The 11,093-nt window shown below is 50.2% G+C and overlaps 1 protein-coding gene across 1 annotated transcript in view; it reads left to right on the top strand.

Moving 5' to 3' along the window:
* Positions 1–221: 221 nt before the first annotated feature.
* Fam20a (FAM20A golgi associated secretory pathway pseudokinase) overlaps positions 222–11,093 on the top strand; it is a 41,221-nt gene continuing 30,349 nt past the window's right edge. The window contains exon 1 of the mRNA XM_048367335.1: positions 222–1,271. Within this exon, the coding sequence (XP_048223292.1) occupies positions 847–1,271 (425 nt within the window). The 5' untranslated portion in view covers positions 222–846. The remainder of the gene's footprint in view (positions 1,272–11,093) is intronic.

Here is an 11,093-nt window from a genome sequence, read left to right as displayed (position 1 = left end):
CACACACATACCCCGTCCTTTCTTCCCTTGGGGCCTCTTAAGTGTGTGTAGCCTGAGCCCAGCTGAGGGACGGAGGGCGTCGAGGGGGAGACTGGGGAGGGGGGCAGAGGTGGCTGGCAAGGTGGACCCGCGGAGCCCGCGGAGGGATGGGGAGGCGGCCGGGGAGCTGCGCCAGAGGCAGGTGCCAGCGGGAGAGTGGGCGGAGGTGCGGGCGCCGGGCCAGGCAGGGGGGAGGCCCCGCGTTACCTCGGCCTCTAGGAGTCCCGGCGTGCAGACAAGCTCACCCCAAGGCGCCCCTGCTTCGCCAACTCCCCACTCCCGTGCCATCCGGGACTACAGGCATCCCCGCCGCCCGCAGAAGCCGCGGGAGCAGTCGCAGCAGCATCCTCCGGAGAGGCGCCCCGGGCTCTGCAGCCACCGGGCCTCCTCCGGGACCGAGAGCCGCCGCCAGCTCCAGCCACTCGATCGCCCCGGAGGGGGAACCAGCACCCTCGCGCCCCAGGAAATCTCCACCTGCCCGGACCCGCACCCCCACCCCACCCCAGAGGGCGGGCTGGCGCAGGGCAGAGAAGGCGCCAGACCCAGGCGATCCACACCACTGTCAACACCACCGACAGCCCAGCCGGGGCTTGCACCCAGGCCCCAAGTTCAGGGGCGACACCCCCTCAAGGAGAGGCTGAGCCCCACGACGAGCACTCCCGTCCCCGGCAACTCCGACCGGCCCACGGGGACGCCGGGACGCCTCTGCTGCCTGCGCCCCCGCGCGCTCTCCTAGATCGCCCTCGAGCGACTCCCCGACGCCCACCTTGGCCCGCGCGCCCCACCGCCCCGCACCCCGGCTGGGCCATGCCCGGGCTGCGCCGGGACCGCCTGCTGACCCTGCTGCTGCTGGGCGCGCTCTTCTCCGCCGATTTCTACTTCCACCTCTGGCCCCGAGTGCAGCGCCAGCTGCGGTCCGCGGGGCGCCCTCCGGGCTGCCCTTGCTCGCTCCGCGCCTCTCCCCCGGCCGGGGCCCCGGCCGCTGCCTCCTCGGACCCCGGCACCGCAGCGCTCAACTTTTCCCAAGCCCGGGGGCAGGCTGAGCCCGCCGAGCGGGCCGGGCGGGCCGGGCGGGCCGGGCGGGCGGGCGGCGGCTCCAAGCTGCAGGCCCTGTTCGCCCACCCGCTGTACAGGGTCCCCGAGGAGCCGCCCCTCCTGGGACCCGAAGACGAGCTGCTGGCCAGCCCCGAGGCGCTGCGCTATTACCGGAGGAAGGTGGCCCGCTGGAACAGGTGAGGACCCCGGGCGGGAGCGCGCCTGTCCCCGCGCGTGCCACCCCGCACCCCGCACCGCCCCCCCCCCCCCCAGATCCTGGCTCAGAGTGGCTGCTTCAAGCCTGACTTCGAGCCCTGCACTAGACTTCGCCCTGCGTGCGTTTCCCCGCCCAGCCCCCATCAGCCGCTGTGGCTCCGGAGTGCAGCCCCTGGAGTTGAATCTCCCTGCAAGCAAAACTTTCCGAGTGCCCAGCAAAGCAATGCTGTCGGCCCCCTCCCCCGGTGTTCCCGGTGGGGTGGTGGCTCCCCACCCCCACCCCCAGGATCTCCCCACCCATGAGTCTCTTTGTTGTCTGCTGTGCAAAGCCCATGCTAGGGCTTCGGGTTCTCAGAAGGAGGCTTCCCAGCAGAACCCACTCCAGGGCTGGTTCAAAGGCAAAGGCTTCTTTCTGCACTGCTGCTCGGGCAGCTCTGAGCACCTCCCAGAAAGTATGCTGGATTCCGGAGATCCAGCCCTTTCCTCCTCCTGATTCCTCCTGCCCAGAGGCAGGGACTACAAAGGTCAGTTGGAGCAGGAATAAGTGGTCAGTTCGTAACAGCAGCCACCCCCACTGTGTGTAATTAAACAGTGGCTCGTCCCTTGCCGGCAATTGAAGGCCGTTTATTATCTGTTATGATCACAATGATTTGGGCTGACTGCAGTCTGGGGGGGGGGGGGGGGGCTGTTGGCTGTTGCAAGAGAGAAAAAGAAAAAAGAAAAAATCTGCCTGGGAATGTTTAAAAGCGAAAGCAAAATTTACAGAGATGGAAAATATCAAACGTGTTTAGGATAAATTGAAGAGGGATGTTTGGGGGGTGGGGGGAATGTTGGAGAAGATTTTGTGGTCGTTGCTGAGGTCCCCAGCTAATTGCAGAAAGCTAAGGAGTCTGTTTTGAAATAGAGAACTTGTCTGAATGTCACTGGAATTGAGAGTTCACTTTTCACACCACACCCATCTTTTTTCTTAGTACAAGCGATTTCAAAATGAGATGTCATCAGCGGGTTTAATAGTCCCAACGGAAGTTGAGTAGACTGTATATCTCACTTGAAACTCAGAGCTATAGCCCAGTGTAACTGTTTGCTCATTATTATCATATTGCTAAAACTATAGGGACAAAAGAGAAATAACCTTTAGAAAATATAAAAAGGGAGGGAGGAGGGAGAAGTTGAGAAATATTGGCTGAAATCACCCTGGTGAATTTCAATGGCACCCCTCTTGCCTGATGGTTTCATATCAGAACCACGGTGGCTCTCATTTCTGTGGCTAATTACATGCTATAAAAAGGCAGTTTGAGATTGCTTCTCAGAGGGTCACATATAGCATCACTTTACCTCACCTGGGAGTCTAGATCAGGGAAAGGGGAAATTATTGCCCTTGCAAAACTTACCTACACATCGAGTACAGATTTAAGAACACGATTTGAGCAACATTATTTGCTTTTGGGTTGGGGGGGGGAGGTTTGCAAATGTAAATCAATATTTATTTAGTAACAAGTGTGTGGCCTTGAATTCCCCGATGTTACTTTGGGTCCTGGAGCAAAGTCCAGAAAACTATTTTGGCAGAAAAGGAAAAAATCTTACTCACCAAGCTGTGCAATCGATGTTTTTAATGCTTTTTGGCAATACTGGGGTTTGAACTCAGAGTTTTACACTTGGAGGTTCTCAACAACTTTATCATCATCATCATCATCATCATCATCATCATCATCATCATCATTATTATCTCTAAGTAGTTGTACAAAGAGGTTTCAACTGAACATATCCATTTATGAGTACAATGCATCATGACCAGTGTCACCCTTCCATTGTTCTCTCTCATCTCTCCCAACACTACCCATCCCCTCCAGTTTCCTGGTTCTGTTTTCACACATGTATATTGAATATTATGACCTCAGTCACCCACCCTTCCTCTCTCCATTTGTCTGTTTCTTCTTCCTCATCCTCATCCTCCTTTTCTTCTTCTTCTTCCTCTTCTTCCTCTTCTTCTTTTTGTCTGTTGTGGGCCTTGAACTTGGGGCCTGGGCACTGTCCCTGAGCTTTTTGTGCTCAAGGCTAGCAACTCTACTACTTTGAGCCACAGCTCCACTTCTGGTTTTCTGGTGGTTCATTGGAGATAAATCTCATGGGGACCTTTCTGCCCAGTCTGCCTTCAAATCACAATCCTGAGATCTCAGCCTCCTGAGTAGCTAGGATTATAGGCGAGAACCACTGGAGCCTGGCCCCCTCCTTCTTCTCAGTTTCACTTCCCCCAACACAAGTTCCACTGTCCTGACATTCATTTTTCTCTACTGTTCGAGGCACGTCTCTAGCCCCTTGCAATCAATTTAAGCTAGATTTTAATGCCATGGCATGACAACTTTTTTTTAGCTGACAAGAAATGATATTGGTAATTTAACAGAGGATTTGATGGGTGCCGGTGACCTCATATTCAAAGATCAAAGATTCAAAGTTTTGTGTGGCTATTAAACATGACAGCTTTTTTGTTCCCACGCAAGGTTGGCGGATGACAACCATGTGTCACTTGCACATCAAAATGTTGATCTTGGGCTGGGAATGTAGCTTAGCAATGCTTGGAGGGCTTGCCTCGCATGCATGAAGCCCTGGGTTCGATTCCTCAGCACCATATAAATGGAAAAAGCCAGAAGTGGCGCTGTGGCTCAAGTGGTAGAGTGCTAGCCTTGAGCAAAAAGCAGCCAGGGACAGTGCCCAGGCCCTGAGTTTAAGTCCCAGGACCTTGAAGCTCAGAGGGAGATAGTCCCCTCCTTCTACCCAAACTATGCTGTAAAGTCATTGAGAGATATTAATAAGCAGATGTGTTGGAACTTACTGCGATATTAAAAATGAAACCTAAAGGAGGAGCTCATGGTTCACACTTGTACTCGGGAGGCTGAGATCTGTGGATCATGGTTCAAAGCCAGCCTGAGCAGGAAAGTCCATGAGACTCTTATCTGCACCCAAAATCCAGAAGTAGAGCTATGGCTCAAATGATAGAATAGGAAAGGAAGGCTGGAGGTGTGGCTCAAGTGGTAAAGTGCCCAACCAGCAAATGCTGGGTTCTGAGTTCAAATTCCACCTCTGCCAGAAAAAGAAAAAGAAGAAAGAGCATACAGCAAAGAGAAGAAACAATGAATCCCCTGGCCAATTGTTCTTTTTCTCCCTTGGACAGACAAGTCCATCTTGTCCTCACAACCCTGACGATATTGCAAATCTAGTGATTTATAAACATAGATGCATGTTCCCATGCCGGTAATTACCTCACATTAACTACCTTACACATAAGTAGATCAGCGAACTGCCTGCTCGCCAGGAGAGGTGGGAGTGATTAAAAAATCAGCCCATCAGCGTTCTTCGCCACTTGCCCGGAAGAGACCAATATTAGCCTGAGTGATTTTCTTTCTTTTTTTTTAAGCCCCCACACTAAGAAGAAATGGTGTAAAAATGATATAACTCCAGCTCTTTTACCAATAGGAGCTAGGAACTGCCTGGCTTGTCCACGAGGCCCTGGGAAGCTTCCTTTCCGATTTCCCCCAGTGGGAGATGGAGCTGGCATGGTGTTTGGAATGTTTGGGTTCTCGATCAATATTTGTTAATTGCATGTCAATATTTAGTTGGTTGAAAGGCAGAAGACCGGCTGTGTAGCGTGTGAACCAGCCACATCGTCTCTGAGCCTGAAACTTTCCGCTGCCCTCCTTAGAAGCGGCAGGTCTTCTCGCCCTTCCTTTGCCCGCCTGGAAATGGAACTCAAGTGTGGCACAGCTCAAGTTTAAAATGTAATCAGGGGAAAATGCTCCTGTCAGGCCATCCGCCGTTGATCACAGCGAGCAAGCCCATGTCAGGCTCCATCAGGTTTGATGACATCTCAGCCACCTGTCTGGAATATAAAACAGGTAGGGGGACAGAAAGCAGGGAGATGTCATCTTCTCTATGTCAGGACATAAACTAACAACCCAGGCGCTAGTGACTCATTCCCGTGCTTGTGATTAACGTGGGAGGGAGAGAATGGGAGGATCTCAGTTCAAGGCCAGCCTGGACAGAAAAGTTCCCAAGATTCCTTATGAACCTATAGCCAGGCATAGCTACACACATTTGTTATCCTACATACACAAGAGGCTGAGACTGGGAAAATCATAGTTCCAGGCTACCCTAGGCAAAAAAGTCCATGAGGCTCCATCTCAATAGAGGGAAGCCCGGGACGCTATCATGCCTGCCTTCCTGACCAAAACAGGAAGAATAAAATAGGTAGATTACTGTCATGCACCAGAGCAGAAAGGGAGATGCCTACCTAAAAAAATAACCAGCAAAAAGCAGGTCTGGAGGTATGGCTCAGCAGTAAAGCATTTGCCAGCAATCCCCACTACCTTTCTGGGCCTTGGACTCAGGGCCTGAGCACTGTCCCTGGCTTCTTTCTGCTCAAGGCCAGCACTCTGCCACCTGAGCCACAGCGCCCCTCCTGGCCGTTTTCCATATACGTGGTGCTGGGGAATCGAACTGAGAGCTTCATGTGTAGGAGGCAAGCGCTCTTGCCACTAGGCCATATTCCCAGCCCGCTACCTTTCTTTTTTAATGGCCAGGATTTTGCTGAGCTGTTCTTAGTTCTGATCCTTGGTCACCAATGATGGTGGCTGAGCTTACCTGGAGAGCAGGTGACAGAACAGTACAGGTTGTGATTACCCTGGCATTGTTAGCAACTCCTCTTACCGCTTCTTCCAAACCCACAGCTGCCGAAGCCACAACACATCTGTCCTTGAGCAAGTCAAAACTGGCAAGCCTGGCTGGGCCTTTTGCCCACCTATCTTGGTCAGTTTTTCGGTGACCCTTTGCGCCTCACAGTCAAGGTCAAATAAGGTCATGTAGCAACTCTAGCTATACAAGGAAGCTCTCTGATTTTCTCTCTCGACCTCTTTCTCTCAGATAGTAGGAGGTTGCATCAGCCTGCACTTTCACATTCAGTGTTTCTCAGATTGTGTGTGTGTGTGCGTGTGTGTGTATGCACGCATGCGCACACACACGCGCGCGCCTCACCACACAGAATCCCCTGCCTTCTCTTCTCCCCCTTCCTTGTCACAGAAAAGAACTAACTGCCTGGCCCTGCGTCTCTTTTTGGAAGAAAAAAAAAATTACAGCAGAGAGACTGGGAAGCTTTTCAAAAATGACAGTTGTTCAAGGGGAGGAAATTGGCTGACATTGATCTATGGGTAGCTTTGAGAAGATCCAAGAAATCAAGGCCGTTAGAGAGAGGAAGAGGGAATAAAAAAAAAGCCAGAAGAGATGAGAATGACTTTAGCTGAAATAAGAATCATCTAGCTGAGGGTTTTGGTTGTTTTGTTTTGTTTTTTGAAAGATAAGCTCTTACCCTATTCTATGTTATCCTGAGATGAAGACTACAATCTCCTTGGACAGAAGTGGGGGCTCTTATTCATGGACGAGAAAGGAGGGGCCATGTACCTTCCTCCCGGAGTCAACAGGTCCTTCCCTGGCCCTTTTCTTATTCTCCTGCCAGTGATTCCAGGCTAAAAGAGGAAATGCCCTTCGATGATTCAAAACTGTGCCTCAGCCATGGCCTTTGTGTGGTTAGTTGGGGAGGGAGTGGGAACCCAGCCCTTTCCTCCTGATTAGTGCCTGGTGGGGGAGAAGCTATTATTTGAGTGGGTTCTGAAGTCCTGGGGCTGGGAGCTGGAGGAAACCTCTACACGGTTTCTCAGAATCAATAGCTCCAAAGCAGATGGCTTCTGCCTGGGCTCATCCCAAAAGTCATTTCCAGCCTCCTCCTCCTTCTCTCTCATTGCAAAGCCAGGTCCTCACTGCCCTTGCCACAGTCAAGGTCAAAGTCATGAAGGAGTAACCCTGTTTATCCAAGAAGGATGCCACATCCTGCTTCCAAAACCATCCAAGAAGCAAGGGGAGCTAACTCCATGGTTCCCTGCCTCTGAAAACCTCCTTTCACCCCAATGCAATCCAAGTTATTGATCCGAGGAGCCCAACTGGCTAATTTTCCCTACCTGACCCCTGCTTGCTGTGTGCCAGGTACCTCATGTGGACTTCTTGCTCAGGTCTCACAGCTCCTTGGGAAACGGACGCATGAGATAGGCAGTCCCAAGATGGCCTCTCCAGATTTCTCTAATGTGTTCATTATCTCTCCCCCACCCCTTGTAATTTACTGAAGTCCCAATATGAGTATTGCTATGAACGGATTTTATAGGCATAATTTAAATCACAGTGGAGTTGCCCTGGAGCTAGGGAAATTGCCTGGTGGGTCTGGCCTAATCACATGTACCTTTAAAATAAAAAATAATCCCCTAGAGTTGATAGAAGAAGAGGAAATTCGAAATTCAATGTGAGATAAAGATGTCATGCTGGGCATGACAGTGCACATCCATTATCCCAGTCTCTGTGAGGCTGAAGCAGAAGGATTACAAAGTTCCAGATCCAAATGGGCTACATATCCAGTTCAAGGCCAACTTGAGCTACCTTGTCTCAAAAGCCAAAGTTCTAGGGATGTAGCCAGTGGTAGAACTTTTCTTAGGATGTACAAGGCCCTGGTTGAACCCTAACAGCACAAGAAGAAAAAAATATTGCAACAGCAAAAAAAAAAAAAAAAGAAAGAAAGAAAAAAATACAATAAGGATTTGATGAGCCATTATTGTCTTAAAGAGGGAGGGGGATCATGTGACAAGGGATAGGAGTGACCTACTGCTAACAGCCAGCAAGGAAATGGAGAATTGGGTCCTGCAAGCACAAGGAAATGAACTCTGCTGCCAACAAGAACAAGCTTGAAAGCAGATTGTTTTCCCCAGAGCCTCCAGAAAATACTTCAACTCAGCCAGGACTTTAACTTCAGGCTCCTGAGACGCTGTGCACAGAGCACAGTAACCCGGAGCTGGGCTTCTGATCTGCACAGCTGGGGCCTTAGAAACGAGTATGGGTTGACGGTATTAAGTCTGTGGTCATTTGTGACCCAGCAATAGACAGTGAATACAGTTCCCCGTTTACTCTGCTGCACAGAAGAAACAGGAGAAGGTTGTCAAGTCAGCCAGCTAGTGAACCACAGTTGGCTTTGCACCCAGAGGGTCTGGCTCCACACTCCGTGTTCTCCACCACTAGCTCCACCACCCTGTGCCCTTTGATGTGTGGATGGGCCCCAGCCCCTCTTCTTCTGGAAAGTCTCCTCTGACATCTGCCACCCACTCTGTTCCCTTCTTGCTTTCTACATCCTCTCTGTGCCATATTGGTGGGGTTCACTTGGTTTGGTTTTAATGATTGGGTCCAGCTATAGTTTCATGGAGCTTTGGGTGAGCATAAATAACCCTTAGCACTTGGCATGAAAAGCCCCCAGTTTGCACATGGGCACCCTCATCCATCTGTTTTATGATGTGCCATGAGGTAGATTCAGAGTAAATATCTATGGAACCCATAATTGGGAGCAGGTGACATCAGGATTTGGGGCCTCTTTGTGGCCCATTAGCTCCTAGGCAAAAGGCCTTGAGCAAGTGCAATGCCAACTATGAAATGGCTCCACTTGTAACTTGATTACCACTCCCTATAAGCATGTAGCACAATGAAGAAGGGGCATTGGCAGTAATGACCTCCCATCCCAGGGGCTAGGAAAGCAGACGTCCCAAAGATGAGAGTTCAAGAGCAGCCTGAGCAAAACTTTGAGACCTCCCCCCCTCCATCTCAACCAATATGCTGGAAATCATTTTAAATAGGAGGATTGTGGTCCTAGCAGATTGGGGCAACAACAACAAAGCCCACAAGACCCTATTTTAAAGTGGCCAAAGCAAAAAAAGGCTGGGGATGTGGCTCAAGTGGCAGAGCACCTGCCTAGCATGGATGAAGCCCAGAGTTCAAAGCGCAGTGCCATCACATAGGACAAAAGTAAAAACATCTAAAGCAAGATTGTCCCTGTGGAGGCTATGTGAAATTTGGCTCTAGGGTATCTGAGATGGCAGTAGCCTAAATAAAATCAGATTCAGACACGAGGGCATGAAGCAGAGAAAGTGTCCTTTGCCAAGACGAGAGAATCTCTCCTGCTCCCTATTCTTTCGGCAGAGGAGCAACCAAGAAGTCTTACACTAAAGGGAAAATGGGAACCACAAAAGTCCTTCAGGGAGCCAGAGCGATGCCAGCCCTGCCCCTTGGCAGGTGCCGACCTGTATTTTGCTCTTGATTATTCATTAAGCTGGAGGCTCATGGGAACCGCAGATTCTGCTGAAGTAGGCATGTGTAGGGCTAAAAGCCCAGTGGAGAGACCACTGGGAACAGCTGTGGTTTGAGCAGAGCCGAAGTTACCAGGCATAAATTACTACCTGTTATTATAGGCAGGCCCTCGCATATGTACCTAATGAAAACCACAGGATGGGGGTGGGGGACAGGGAGAAAAAGAAAGGCTCAGCTCTTCCTGTGCCCTGTCACTTGGCAGAATGTCCTGTGGTGAAGACCCAACTAAGTCTGAGTGCTTCAGAGATGCCCAGCCCTGGAAGCAGCCAGGAGAATTTGGCTTGAGCAAGAAGCAAAGTGAAGTCCTAGAAAAGGACCTCTTTTATTGGATTCACTGTTAATAAATTAGATAATAAATTTGGGAAGCCACAGGAAGCAGCATAGTGAAGGACTACAGTTGCTAAGGAGCCAAGTGCCTGTAATAAAATTCAGTAAAATAGGGAAAGCCAAGGAAAAACTCCATATGTACACAGAGACTTCTCACTGTAAAAGGAGATATTTAAAATAAAAGAAACAGTGGCCTGCGATACCGGTTTTGTACAGTGGTAGGTATTGAACCTAGGGATCCAATTCATACTACACAAGCGCTCTATCGACTGATCTACCTTCTCAGCCCAAGAGATGGGATTTCAAAGCTTGGCAGAGGTTGATGGTCTGAAAATGACAGATATCCACCCAGAACAACAGAGCTGTTTACCCTGGAAAGCCAAACACAGCTCTCAGATAGCAAATCTGCCTTCAGGATTGTCAATACGTGGGTAAAAATGAGTGTGTATATGCTGGTCCTGGGGCTTGAATTCAGGGCCTGGGTGCTGTCTCTTAGCTTTTTCTGCTTAAGGCTGGCACTCTATCACTTGAGCCACAGCTCCACTTCTGGCTTTTTGATGGTTAACTAGAGATAAGAGTCTCACAGACTTTCCTGCCCCAACTGGCTTCGAACCATGATCCTCAGAACTCAGCCTCTTGGGAGTAGCTAGCATTACAGGTGTGAACCGCTGGCACCTGGCTAAGTAAACATGTTTGATGATACTATGCAAAACAAAATCTATAAAGAGGGATAGGTCACTGCTCCTGGCTAAGTCATGTCACTTGGCTTCATCCAAGAAAGGGAACTGTGATCCTGTTGATTCATCTCCCTTTAGTAGCTGAAAAATCACAAAGCATGTAGGCAAAGCCCATTCTGTTCTCACACCTCAGCGCACCATCTTTTTTTTTTTATCCAAAGTTAAGTAGTATGCATAGCCAAGACTACTTACGTCTACATCCTGTGCATTCCTGAGAAAGTCACACTGACAGACCCCAGTTCCATTGTCAGAGCCTGCCTCCTATTAGCCAAAGTCCTTTTGCAGGGCTTTTAACTGGATCCCACTGAGTTTGGGGGAGAGCCGCAGTTCCCTTAAGTTATATAAAATTTACATTCTGTGCATGTGTTCACTTTCCTAGGAAATAGTTCATTATACTTGCAAAGTATTCCTTGTATTCATCAAGAGGCTCTGGTTTTGCAAGACAGGACCGCCAACTCAAACAAGCTTAAGCAGGACAGGAAATGTAGAGACCCAGGTAACCAAACCTCACCAAGGGCA

This window comes from Perognathus longimembris, chromosome 17 (assembly GCF_023159225.1).
Source record: "Perognathus longimembris pacificus isolate PPM17 chromosome 17, ASM2315922v1, whole genome shotgun sequence".
Lineage (NCBI taxonomy): Eukaryota > Metazoa > Chordata > Mammalia > Rodentia > Heteromyidae > Perognathus > Perognathus longimembris.
Note: the sequence above shows the minus strand (reverse complement) of the source record. Positions and strands in the feature narration are given on the sequence as shown.